This window comes from Idiotropiscis lumnitzeri, chromosome 2 (assembly GCF_059441095.1).
Source record: "Idiotropiscis lumnitzeri isolate Australia: NSW breed Sydney's pygmy pipehorse chromosome 2, RoL_Ilum_1.0, whole genome shotgun sequence".
NCBI classification, from domain to species: domain Eukaryota; kingdom Metazoa; phylum Chordata; class Actinopteri; order Syngnathiformes; family Syngnathidae; genus Idiotropiscis; species Idiotropiscis lumnitzeri.
Window position 1 is genome coordinate 6,026,367 of NC_142392.1, and position 13,753 is coordinate 6,040,119.

The 13,753-nt window shown below is 43.0% G+C and overlaps 1 protein-coding gene across 2 annotated transcripts in view; it reads left to right on the forward strand.

Annotated features, from left to right (window-relative positions):
- The window catches only part of LOC148341464 (copine-8), a 32,515-nt gene that overhangs the window by 17,440 nt on the left and 1,322 nt on the right, over nucleotides 1-13,753 (forward strand). Inside the window, exons 7-19 of one of the 2 annotated variants that reach the window (XR_015839725.1) lie at nucleotides 1,142-1,205; nucleotides 1,304-1,407; nucleotides 1,665-1,769; nucleotides 3,322-3,363; nucleotides 3,906-3,981; nucleotides 4,456-4,571; nucleotides 8,639-8,685; nucleotides 8,957-9,138; nucleotides 9,362-9,489; nucleotides 9,992-10,094; nucleotides 10,862-10,919; nucleotides 10,999-11,072; nucleotides 11,326-12,152. Coding sequence is in view for 1 of the 2 variants with exons in the window: in XM_088281071.1 (XP_088137197.1) it covers nucleotides 1,142-1,205; nucleotides 1,304-1,407; nucleotides 1,665-1,769; nucleotides 3,322-3,363; nucleotides 3,906-3,981; nucleotides 4,456-4,571; nucleotides 8,639-8,685; nucleotides 8,957-9,138; nucleotides 9,362-9,489; nucleotides 9,992-10,094; nucleotides 10,862-10,919; nucleotides 10,999-11,072; nucleotides 11,326-11,514 (1,288 nt within the window). In the remaining variant the exon portion in view is untranslated. Of the gene's footprint in view, nucleotides 1-1,141; nucleotides 1,206-1,303; nucleotides 1,408-1,664; nucleotides 1,770-3,321; nucleotides 3,364-3,905; nucleotides 3,982-4,455; nucleotides 4,572-8,638; nucleotides 8,686-8,956; nucleotides 9,139-9,361; nucleotides 9,490-9,991; nucleotides 10,095-10,861; nucleotides 10,920-10,998; nucleotides 11,073-11,325; nucleotides 12,744-13,753 lie in introns of those variants that run through there. The other variant, XM_088281071.1, reaches the window with a different exon arrangement.

The window sequence follows — 13,753 nt, forward strand, 5'->3', positions numbered from 1 at the left end:
CCTCTGTGTGGGCGGGTCGGACGCTTTCCCGTTTGAAATGATTACGTATCCGTTCCCATTAGAGTACGAGATGGAAATATACTGTCGGATCGGTTCCGTGTGCAGCCCAAAACATAATTACCTGTCTCAGGCCAGACCCTGATTGCAAATCCTTGTCTCTTGATTAGGGGATTCATTGCTTTTTTTTTTTCCCCTCCCTCTCGCATGCTCACACTCACAAAGTATTCTTCGGAGTGCTTTTTTGTGTCATGGAGACGAAAAAGAGAACAGAAGCACATGTTCTCGGCTTTTTGAAGCGCTCGTCTTCTTTATTTAAAACTTCCATCGTTCCTGCGGTCACCATATTGCGCTTATGTTTTGAATCTTCAATAACTTGCGCTTGAACATGCTTTGCATTCAATTCACTAACCACGTCATCTTGCACTCTTGACTCGTTTCCGAGCTTTCTTTAGAAGTTTCAAGGCCGGAGCCGTTCGTAATTGGTGAAAATCTGCAATATAGAAAGACCGTAGTGTGGAGAAAAAAAAAAAAACATGTGCTTGATAGTTTTACACCTCCCACGCGCAAACACATTTCAACGTATTAATAAAAAAAAAAAAAAAACAACACTTTTTTTTAAAGTGTTGCTTAGCACATGTTCTCACACCCTCGCTTGCACATTTCTCCAAATAAGAGGCCGAGTGTGCTTGCTTCAAGCTGATTGTCACTCAAAAGTCAGTCACACTTTTGTATATTTAAACGCCACTCCAAACTCGCTCAGTGACCCCCCCCCCCCCCCCCCACCCCCCCCTCCCCGCCCACTCGGAGCGGGAAGCTTCTCGGACGTTTTAGAATTTTAGCCTGACAAGAATCACTGGATGGCATGTCCCCTGCGGGCACTCAAAAGGTGCTGCAGTGCAAAAATTGTCCAAAATAGCGCAATTGTTGACAACAAGCTGCTGTCACTGGCACATGGTTGTCACATCTTGTGATCTCGTCACAAAAAGGCCGGGGAGAATTTAGTTACTCAACTGGAGAAAGGGAATTTCTGCACGCCTTTAAATTTATTTATTTATTTTTTTGTGTCAAATTCGCTAACACCACGCATCCAACATGTACACAACCATTTTTCTTTTTTAAGTGATTTTTTTTTTTTTAACAGAGGCATTTCCGGCAAAAAATGCGGCACTATTATCGTGAAAGCCGAGGAGCTGAACAACTGCAGGGTGAGCGGACGGAATGATGATTGAATATGCTCCTTGGTTAATTGAATTAATTCCCTGGCTGGTCAAGTCATGTCCTGTCCTTGTCGTGCGTTCACCAGGAGTCGGTCATGATGCAGTTTTGCGGGAACAAGTTGGACAAGAAGGATTTTTTCGGCAAGTCGGACCCCTTCCTGGTTTTCTACAGGAGCAACGAGGACGGCTCGTGAGTTTCCCCCTTTCCCCCTTTTCCACTTCAAGGGGGGGGCTTTAATCTTTCTCTGCATCCAGAGGAAATTGGTTTCATTGATTTTTCGTTCCCTCCAGATCAAAAGAGGTCTTTGTAAGCAGGTCGGGGGTGATGTTTTGCGCGCTATGTGTGCAGCAATTTGAGTGGGGGGGGGGTTAGCGAACGTGGGCTGTTACGTTAGCAGAACTTACTTAGCGCCCCGCTAATCCATTATCCCCTATCGCTCTCTGCAGGTTCACCATCTGCCACAAAACAGAAGTGGTGAAGAACACATTGAACCCCGTGTGGCAGGCTTTTAAAATCCCTGTTCGGGCTCTTTGCAACGGGGACTATGACAGGTATGGCCGCATTTTCCCCAGCTATATCATGTCAAGAAACATTTTTTTTTCCTCTTCATTCTGACAACAAGGCGTGAGCTGGACTGAATGTTGGTATTTTTTGTAAACTCCGCCGTTGTGGGTGTGAACACAGTCAGCAAACTTGCGTTACACTACCTGCGCCGTTACCGACGTCAAGTTTTATCGCCTTCGAAGCGCCTGCACTGGACAGCCGCTGTCCGTGGTGCTGATGCTGCAAGGCATTCATTCATTTTCAGTTTATTCGCGTTGCAAATGAAAGATGAAGAAGAAAATTTTTGTCCACCAGACAGTAGTACAGAAACACACACCAGGACTTTAGTACAGCACAATTCTGGACACAATAGGATTATTTGGGCGGTGGAGTCAAGCTAGGCCTTATCAATGGGTTACTCGGGAAACCAAAAAGTGCACAAACGCACAGTGGGCACCCACTCCCACACATTCGCTCTGTGTCGCGTCTGTGATACCAGATAAGAGCTCGCCGAAGCTTGGAAACAACTAAACCTCTTTTATGGCGCTCGAATGTGTTGTTACCGCTGTTATTACGTAGCGCTTACATTAATTCCCTTGTGAAACAACTCCAAAAAGATTTCTAGAAATATCTTTTGAATTGTATCCGACTACAAAGTTGCCAGTCATGATTAAAACTCGGTCCACTTGTCTCCATTGTGGCGCTGGTGTTGCCCCGACCCACCACTCATCCGTCTGGAGAGGCAAATGTCAGCTTATGAGGAGCCTGCTCCTTAACTTTATTACCTCCTTTCCCCGTAATGATGCTCATCCGGCCGCCTACGCCGAGCTCCGCGGGCCATTAGCGCCGCTTCGGCTTTCGGCTCCTCGCCTTTATTGAAAGACGAGGAGGATGGGGGAACGTACGCTTCGGCTTTGGGTCTTTTCAATTAGATGCGATTTGTTTTTGAGGAAGCCGCGTTGCAGCGCGGTTACAGTAAAATGAAAAAAAAAAAAAACAACAAAGTCAGGCCTCATTAGAAGTGCCCCCGTTTTCCCTTAATAAATCTCCTCACTCTTCATCTCTTCATCCTTGTTTGTTTCTATCCGCCGCCTCGCAAGAGATGACACTTCTATTGGAAATATTGGGAGATAACCACGATAATGCGGGATGTCTCCCTCAGGCAGGCTATTCTTCCTTCGTACAGAATATCCTCGTAAGCCATTCCGGCACACACAAACGGATGAATTTCGAAATGAAGAGCGCCCATGACGGAAGGCAGATGCAGCTGTTTGCAGATGGAGATAAGCCGCCGAATGGATCCAACAAAAGAAATTAGCATTTTTCCCGATCAAATTGAGTCACGCGATCGGCGATGATACATCGGTGCCGTTTTAATGAGGGTTGCCACGCAGCAGACAAATAGGCAGCTTTGTCTTTTTGGCAGGGTTTAACGACGTGGCCTTTTTTTTGCAACGACGCACCGGCAGCGCCTCGAGCACTGCACAAACGGAAAAGTGTCTTTCTAGAACAGCTCGTTTAGTTTTGAAGCAAGCCCTCATTATATTCTTCTTTTAACAGAACGATCAAGGTCGAGGTGTACGACTGGGACAGAGACGGCAGGTAAATCTTGCACCGTCGAGGTAATATGCCTCGTACGAGATTACTTACAAGTTGAACATGGAGTCAAATGAACTTTTAATCACAGATACGTCTCACGGGTTGGGACAGGTGATTACATTTTGGGCGTTCAAGAATTACCGTGAGCTGGATCTGCGCAAATATTCATCTGTCTGCATACACCACATGAATGCATTTTGAAAGTAAATTGGTATCTGTACTACAAATGTGAATTGTAACACGATTTAAAAAAAAAAATTTAAAAAAAAAAAGCTCTGCCGGGTTGTTCACTAATTCAAAGCTTTAAGAAGAGTCTGGCTAATGAGGAGTCGTTCCTTTTATTATTTGGCTTCCTCTATTCAGCACCAGCATTTATTTAATTTAATTTATTTTTATTTTTATTAATTTAATTTAATTTATATTAGCACAAAGCTTTATGGTGACTCTCTTTACTTGCGTTAATTAGCGCGAGCTAGCCCTTACAAATATTTTTGTTGGAGTGAGTTGCCAGCCTGTGTATCTCATTCTCATTTCCGCCCCTGCAGCCATGACTTTATTGGTGAATTCAGCACCAGCTACAGAGAATTATCCCGAGGGCAGAGCCAGTTCAATGTCTACGAGGTGAGTGCGTAGCCATTAACAATGAGGAAGTTTCTACTTTGGCCGAACAGTCGATCAAATGCAAATCGCAGTGTTGCGGAATGCAATTTTCAAATTGAAAAGACTGCAATTTGAAAAACCAAAACTGTAGGTAGCTCGGTGTGAATGTTTGTATTTATTTGTTTTGAATTATTTAAGCTTTTGCCCCCTCTGCCTGTGTTTTTTGTTGTTAAAACCACATTTTCCTCCTCACCTTCAGCGGCCTCTGCGTGAGCCTCAATGTGAACACGTAAATCCTCAACTTTCCACATGTTTCTTTCCCCGAGGCCATCGCTCCTCACTTCAACCTTGCCATCATATTTTTCAGACAGTACAACCTTGGTTGTTGGAATTGAAGTTTTTTTTTTGGTTTGTTTGTTTCCGGTCAGTCTGTATATTTGATGAGGAAATTTTTTTGGGGCTAAAATTACAATCGATGACTTTTTTCTCTCTCAGGTTGTAAATCCAAAGAAGAAAGGGAAGAAGAAAAAATACCTCAACTCTGGAACGGTAACACTGTTGTCATTCCTCGTGGACATTGAAGTCACCTTCCTGGACTACATTAAGGGAGGGTAGGTGAATGACCGCATTTTTATTTGAGACTGTGAAATGCTTGGGGTTGTGTCCCTTTAACGAGCCATAACACGCTGGGTGTCCTTATCGCTTTCTTTCGGTGGCTGACGGAGCTCGACCAAATGCACAAGTTGAGAGCGAAAAGCGGTGCGGAAAGAAAAAAAAATAAAAAATCTGCAAATAGCCTCAAGGCCAAATACAAAGTAGGCACACAGAAGTCACCGCAGCGCTGATTATCAATGAGCAGGATTCATTGACGGTGTTAAAAGTTTGAAGACGGACGACTTTTGAGCAGTTGGGTAAGTGATATTTACAAATATCTGCATGCAATTGGAAGTTTATGATCGCAAATTCATACAGAACACGCACAATAGCAAGTGCTTATCTCAGCAGCGCCCTCTTGTGGTATGCAAGAATAGTCACTGCAGTTCAGTTGTATTTAACTTTTAAATCCGTTAATTTAAAAAAAAAATATTTTAAAAATTGTATTATATTAAAAACACTCGTTTTTTGATGTACGCTTACGTTAATGTTGGCATTAATGTTTTTTTTTGGACTTTGCTCTTGGTGTCTCTTAATCCTCCCGCGGTGATGGCTGTAAATGACAATGAAACGACGGAAGCTAAGTCAGCGCGGAATGCTGTTTGTGTCACAGGAGCAACGGCAAGGATTCCCCGTCTCCAGCAAGTCCTGATCCACTTTGACATTCTCGTGGCAACAGCGGAAAGTGCTTCAAGATCCGAATGCCTTTGAAGAACTGCGCGGAAAGACGTGAGAAGGTGGAAGTCCGTCCTTAAAGCTAAAAACGTGACGGGATGTATTCCTTGGTGAATGTGTGATGTAGTCGCGACCAAATACTGGAAGGAAACATTTATATTTATTTTTGCAATGACAATAAAAGAAAATAAAAAAATACGGACGCGTCAAAGCTCTTCATTTTGATTAGAGTTTTACAGCTGATATGATGCAAAACATGATAACTAAAAAATCCAAAATAAAATTGTCTTCACGTGTTTGTTCCACAACGGCAAATGCAATGAGCTCTGTCAGCCACCATACTGTCCGGTCAATAACCCCGCCATGGCACGCCATCTGCACTCTGCCAAATATAATTATCCCGCCGATAAATTGTATATATTTCCATGTGAGTAGCAGACAGAATGACCCAGCCAAAGTCAAGCGAACTCCCGATTCTGCAGTGCGTCCGTTTCCCTCGTGTGCGCTCTTTCGTTGTGTTTGGACACTCGCTCATGTGACCTTGCGCGCATGTTCCTGATGTGTGCGCGGGTACGACCATGCGCGGCCGAGCGTTGCCGGACCGCTCTCGTGAAGAGCCAGGAGAATGTCAAGGGAGGAAAGGCGAAATTGGAGTGTCTCTCCAGCTGTCCTTTTTGGGTTTTTAACCTTAAAACAGCCTTGGGAAAAACATCTGGGATTTCCCAACCACTGTGCTGCTAAAATTATGAAAAAACAAATAAATACATAAATAAAAATAAATACATACTCCCAACTTTATTAAACAGCTTTTCAGATTGGCATTGCATTTTTTTTTCAAACCATGTCAGACAACTTGATTTAAAAAAAAATAAATAAATAAATTAAATAAAAATTAAAAAATAAATAAAAAATCATGAAGCTCCCAGGTTGTCAATTAGCATGTTTAATGAAAACTCAAACAAATAAATATATACTGTTTTTTGGAAATTTGAAACAAAAACCAAAATAAAAGGTTGGCAGCATCTTGTAAAGCTAATTGGAATTTATTAACAATTTAAATTGATCTTTTATCTGCCATCAGATTCATGATAAAAAAAATCAAATAAAAAAAAAATAAATCGGGCCCGACTGATAATTGTCCTGTCACTAAAAAAAAAAAAAAAATATATATATATATATCTCCGTGTTGATCTATTAATGCTGGCGACAAATCGTGAAAGCTATAACAATTCTCTTCCACAAAAAAAAAAAAATAAACATACAAAATGTCTTCAATTTGCATCCCATTACATTTATCCACCTCCTGTACCTTTAAACGTGTCTTGTCGCTGACTTGACTGTTGATTTCCTGCAATTGAAGTACTCCCAAGAAATCTTGAATCACGTGGCCTGAATGTCACTGAGCAAGCCGCTGGTCATTTTTTTGCCGTGCTCGCAGCACGTGCGCACCTTCGCACCTCCTTCATGGAGAAATGCGGCCCCTGTGCACTGCGCATTTTTTTTTTTTTTTTTAATAAATTCCCAATAAAATGCCAAATGTTGTCTCCCTATTTGAGCCCTAAATGGACCCCGTCTGATAACGGGCAGACTTGTTCACACAAACATGCCCACGCTTGCATCCACAAATACTGTGAAATCACTCAAGCCATGCCCTAAAATCCCCCCGGTGTGCCATCTATTTTTCAAATTTCCCTTCAGTCTCCTCTTAGTGCTGCATTCCCTCATCTTTTTTTCTCTTCCACTGCTCTCGTCTCCTCTGATTGGCAGCTCTTTACAGTGCTTCAACCCAATCAGCTAATTGCTCATTTGGACCTAATTAGGAGCATGATCGGCTGGCTGCATTAGCATAAATGACTGATTTGGGAAGGCTCCATCTCAATCTGGAGCATCGCCGCCGCCGCCGCCGCCGCTCATTCTTTTCATCGCGCCCGATAAAGCGTTGGAACCACCCATGGCTCGCCACAAAGAAGCCTCTATTCACAAGGTCTCGGATGAAAATGAACAGTTGTTGGCCGTATCTTTCATTCCGAGTTGCGCCTTTGATGGCTGCTCTTGTCACTCGCCGTGACAGATATTGTCTCCTCTTGTTTTGCCTGCTGAATTGAGGATTGAAACCAGAATAGAAGCAGGAGGAAACCGTGCCTGTATTGAACGCATTGTGAGGAGATGTCATTTGGAAGAGGAGCACACATCCAGCGGCAGAACAAAGATTTGTGTGTGTGTGTGTGTGGATTACAATTTGAAAAGCCACTCAGATGGAAGCTGTCAAGTAAAATTAGATTCCCCCCCTCCCCCCCTCAATGCCGCCTTCAAACTTCCGCACGACGCCGTCGTGGTCCTTCGGCCACTTTCCGAGCGGCAACATTCTGTTTGCATCTCATCAGGACACCACCTGAGATGCCGTTTTTAGGCGAGTGGACTCCCTGTGAACTTTCGAAAAGCCCTCCTCGGACGGCCGAACGTGACGAAGCAAGTCGTGATTAAAGACAAGAGTCGTAAATGCTCCTTATTAAAGCGAAGCGGGGCGACACAGATGAAACCGGCCACTTTTTTTTTTTTTTTTTTGCTGACTGCTGTTGCCTAGCAACCGCAATCGGGCCTGCCCGTCCGGCGCCGCCGCAGGTGTTCTAAGCATGCGACGCTTTTATTCTTGAGTGAAATGTTGTCTAATTATGAGGCGTTTGTTTATAGAAAAAAAATGGACGCATGCCTCATGACTGCTTATAAAAAAAAAAAAAAAAATGTTTTCATGTTTCGAACTGCTTCACATAATATTTGTATTGTATTGACGTCTTCTTTAACGGCACAGTGATAGTCGTGGCATTAAGAGGTGAAGTCGGTAAATCCCCCCCACTGAAGTCTTCGCTACTGCCAGCGACTGAAATGGAAACCCCCCGTGCGCTATTTTCTCCTTATCGCTGTCCATCTCCGACTTCCCCCTCCAGACCAATGAGTGTCCCGTCACGACGACTGATGGCTCGTAGAGCCTCCACTTTTTCTGGCCCGCTGAGGTGACAAATAGGATGAAGCTGCTTCCAACCGCGAGATGACACGAGCGCTGCGTTGGGAGTGGCAGTGAACAGAGAACACGGGGGAGGGGGCGGGGCTTGGGGGTGGATTTTGAGGCGTGGTGTGAAAAAGCGCTGACAGGCTGACGTTGTCCAGTCGCTGCAGGTTAACAAGTTTTGAGAACTCTGGGCGCTAATTTTCATGCAATCTTGTGACGAGTTGCAAAAGCTGCAGGAAGGACCTATTGTATTTTTTATTTATTTTTTTGGTGAGGAAAAGGGGGTGGGGGGTTGAGACGGCACTTGATTAATGACTCCTATCCCCGCCTTTCTCTTTCAAGGACGCAGATTAACTTCACAGTGGCCATTGACTTCACCGCTTCCAATGGTGAGTCAACAAACGCATTCGGGGGACTCAGGATAGTTTTTAGATTTTTTTATCTTACAGCAAACGAGAAATCCTAAATTCATCATCATACTTGATCAAAATAATTTTTAAAAAATTGGAAAAAAATGGCGGAAACTCCTAAATTCACTATCATACCTGATCAAAATGATTAAATTTTTTTTTTTTTTTTAAATCCAATTAATCTGTAAAATAATCGTAACAACTAAAAACTAACAAAGCTGCTCTAAAAATGAACGCAAATCATTTGCAGGTAACCCAGCCCAGCCCACCTCACTCCACTACATGAGCCCGTACCAGCTCAACGCCTACGCCATGGCCCTCAAGGCGGTCGGGGAGATCATTCAGGACTACGACAGCGACAAGCTGTTCCCCGCGCTCGGCTTCGGAGCCAAGCTGCCGCCTGACGGCCGGATCTCCCACGAGTTTGCTTTGGTGAGAACAAACGGGAGTTAGCAGGTCATATTCTAAAAGCAAACTGCCTTAATTGTCTTATTTATTTTTATTTTATTTTATTATTTATTTAATTTTATTTATTTATGTATTTATTTTTTATCTTATTTTATTTATTGTATTTTATTTATTTAATTCAATTTATTTATTTATTTTGTATCTTATTTTATTTATTTTATTTAATTTTATTATTTTTACATTGTAGAACGGGAACCCTCAGAATCCGTATTGCGCGGGAATAGACGGCGTGATGGAAGCCTACTACCAGAGTTTGAAGTCGGTCCAACTGTACGGACCCACCAACTTCTCCCCCGTGATTAACCACGTAGCCAGGTACGGCATTCTCGTCGACTTGGAATCAAATCAAGGTAAAAGAAACGCTGAGTCCTTTTTTTCCCCTCTCGTAACGTGTTTTCTGGAATAAGCTCTTTGCAGAAATTGTTGCCAGGTAGCTAAAGCGAGTAAGAAACGGGGGCGGGGGGGGGGGCACACACACACGCAACGGGGACCTTTTGATTGCACATTTCTTTGTGCCTGAGAGCATCTTCTTTTTTTTTTTTGCTGCAGAGAAGACAGGCAATCATCTACATGAGAAGAGCGACTAATTAGTGTTCTGTTTACTTTGCATTCTAAAGTCATGGAAAAAAAAAAAGCACTCCAATTAAGTAAATATCAATAACATCCTCATTATTTATTTATTTTTCTAAATAGATTGTCACTTAACGTTTCTGGGCCCTAATTCAGTTTCACTTGATCGAGGCACTCATTTATATTGTGTGTTACGTTCACTGTGCCGTGACGTTGCAAATATGTGCGTGTTTTTCTTTTGACGTAGGTACGCGGCATCCGTGAAGGATGGGTCGCAGTACTTTGTTCTGCTCATCATCACGGACGGCGTCATCTCAGACATGGCGCAGACCAAGGAGTCTATTGTCAACGTAAGGACTTAGCTTGCTTAATTATACTGATGGGAATTTTTTTCCACGGATCGATACGCATCGAATTGTCTTTGCAGCCGCACTCGATACTTAGAGTCCGATACCGATACCTGGTATCAATACATGCCCAGCCATACTAATTTGGGGTGTGGGTCGCTACAATAAAAGTCCTTTCAGTATCTCTATACATGGGGTGTGATATAATTATAGGACGGCAGTATTTATTTATATTTATTTCTTTATTTTTTTGTCGCAAGACTGCGGCATTTTGGCTATAGGCGCACCCCCACCATTTTGAATGCGTACTGTCGCCTCCAGTACCTCCCATCCCGTTTTGCGGCCTTAAAGCAACAGTACAGTCAACACGGTCAAATGACATATCCTAAAACTTAATTCCACACGGGGAAATGGGCATTCATCGAACCGTGAACGTCAACATGGATGGAAATGAGCGCAATTCACACACGGTCGGTCATCTTCTCACCATTGCATGGGTAGGGTGTCCGTGTCTGTATTTTCGACTTGGGCTCTGATTATATTTACAACTCATATATGCTTGCGTTAACATGCTTGTTGGAAATAGACGGTTGGGGTGGAATTATCTTTTTAAAAAAAAAAACAGACTTCGCATACTTCATTTGTTTTGAGCTCAGGGTCAAATATTCTTGACATTATTAACTAAGATGTCTGAAGATTCGCAGTCACACGGTTCACGCCTTCTTCTTTTTTCGATTTCCAAGCCGTTTTCCTCTCCACGTTTCCCTCAGGCTTCCTGTCTGCCCATGTCCATCATCATCGTCGGGGTTGGCCCCGCTGAGTTTGACGGTAACCAAAGCATACAGATCGGTCCAAGTGACAAATGTGTGAGGCTTTCATTTCATTTCTTCCCATTTGTCGTCATCAGCCATGATTGAATTAGACGGCGATGAGGTCCGAATTTCATCCCGAGGACGATACGCCGAGAGAGATATTGTTCAGGTATGTCGTCCTTTTCGGAGTCCTCAACAATGACGATTTTGGCTCTGATCTGATTGGACCATTATGCCTCTCCTCACCCCGCCCCTTCGACTGCGGGGTGTGCTAACGTCGATACCACTCATTCACTACCAGTCGAGTAGAAAAAATAAATAAATTAATTAATTAATTAAAAAAAGTATCTTTGACGTCTTTAGCCGTCAATGGTAGTCAATGTTATATTGACGGTCTGGTCCTGGTTTCTTCTCCTTTCCAGTTTGTCCCATTCCGAGACTACATTGACCGGACGGGTAATCACATCCTGAGCATGGCCCGTTTAGCCAAAGACGTCTTGGCCGAGATTCCCGACCAGTTCCTCTCCTACATGCGGACCCGCGGGATCAAGCCAGGGCCCGCCCCGCCTCCCTACACGCCTCCGGGACAGCCCCTGCAAACGCAGATATGAACACAAGGAAAGTGTTTTTTTTCTTTTTTTTTTTCTTGCTGATTTTGTGAAGCCGCTCTCCATCGCTGCGTGTCGTGGATCCCGGTGGTCGCTCTCGTGTTCTGGAACAGCTGCATGCCGGGCCGGGAGAGTGGACTGGATGAGGAGAAACCCAATCTGTTTACTTCCACCGTCGAGCATTCCTCTCACTGCCTGGAATTTTTACTTTGTGTCTTTTTCGCCTGGAAAAACGCTGGATGTTGACCGGAAAAGCAGCCGCAGCGGATTTCTTTTCAAGTTAAAGAAAGAAAAAAAAAAAAAAAAGAATGTGCCCAGGCAAAACAAAAGTGAACGCTAATTTCACTTGTAAATAACTAACGTGTCTCTTTTGGCTCTCAAACTAACTCACTGTTTACAGTAAGAATTTTTACTGTTCATACTTTTTTGTATTTTCAATATCAAGCTTGTGATATTCTCTCTTTTTCCTGCAGCAGTGCAGGTCCTGGTAGCCCTTCTGTACCGTACCGTGCCGTACCGTACTCTACTGTACCCCTGGTGTTTATGAACCTTTTTTTTTTTTTTGCATGAGTGTAGCCCGGACCACGTGCATGCATCTAGCGGCCCTGCACTACCTCTTCCAAGCGTCCGTCTGTCTTGAGGTGGGTTGTGTGTGAGCGAACGCGTACAGAGGTCCCGTTGTCTCTCTGTCTGTCGGTCTTCCTCGGAAAAAGCTCCCCTCTCACCGCTGTGTTTCCATCCATTTGTACTCATGTGGCGATTTGCACTTGCCAATTTTAGATGGATTCCGCATATCATAATTTTGCCTTTTCACTGCCAGCCCAGTAAAAACGGATCATTGACGTCTATAGTCGTCAAAGGCAGTGAATGAGTTGAACACTACGATACCTCTTTAGTGAACGCCACAGTTGATGCATTTGTTGTATTATTGGGAAAATGTGCTAACAATCCAGTAAAATGTCCGGCATTATGGGTTGTAAAACGTATAATACCAAGTCTGCCCCCTAAATATCTGCCGTTAAAAAAAAAAAAAAATGCAATGGTGCAATAAATATTATCAGAATAATTAATTATTAAAATAATAATTTGGTTCCAAGAAAAAAAATTCTTACAAAAACAAAGGCATATTTTCTCCTATCTTTAAGTTAATATTAATATTAATATCGTATCGTTTTTTTTTAAACCACAGTTTGAGATTTATATTTATCTTCTATTTAAGATTTCCTTTTCAAAAGCCAATTAGAAAATAATTGAAAAATTGTTAAAAAAAAATGTAGTGTGTCATTTTTGCTTTTAATTGTCCGTTATTTTCTTAATGAATGGAAACACAGTTGCTCTGTTGTCTCTTCTCGGCCTTGGCACTGATGCCCACATGCTCGGGGGTTTGTATATACATGTGCGTGTGTCGTCTTAACATCACGGCTCATCTTCAAAAAGAAGATAGCAGCTGCTCTCAAACGTGGTTTGAGCATCAAGAGCCCAGTGGTCAAAAACGCAAAGAAAATACATATTTTATCAATTGTCCATTTTATTTTTAATTTTTTTCCTTGAATGTGAAGCGATTGAGCGCCATATGAACGACGTGAAATGTTGATTGTCATCATGTGACGGAAACAAGTATTTAAACTGACCAAGAATTCAACATTTCATTTTATGTGATTTTTGTGATTCCATTGGCAATCTGCACTATCATAAAAAAATATATATTAAAAAAAATATATATATATATAATATATATTTACGCAAGTGCACCAACCAATTGGTTTTAAAGTTATTTTAAAACACAGTGCGACCAATACAACATATCTCGCTAAAGCTAGCTTTAGCCAATTTTTTTTTTTATTTTATAGGTTATGAAATCGTAGCAATGAATGTGAGCGTCTGCCAAATTGTGACATGTTTTTCTCTTGTAGCAGTGCAACCATGGCTGACACATGTGTGTGTGTGTGGAGGTGTGTGTGTGTGTGTGTGTGTGTATGTGGATTTGGTCACCCGCTGCGTTCCAGGCATAGCTGGACACATCATTAGGACGGCAGGTCAGAATAAGGGAGCTCATTACAGCGCTCGGCAAAAACTCAAGTAACCGATCCGGTTTTGATCCGCTGCCACGGGGGTTCAGAGTGGACTTTATTTTTACTGTCACGGGTGGGGAGGCCACAGAGGGTCTTTACCTGCCCAAGCCGCGTGCCGACGCCTTGCTCGGCCGGTACAAGCAGACTGCGGTGAGAGTGGGGGCGTTCGT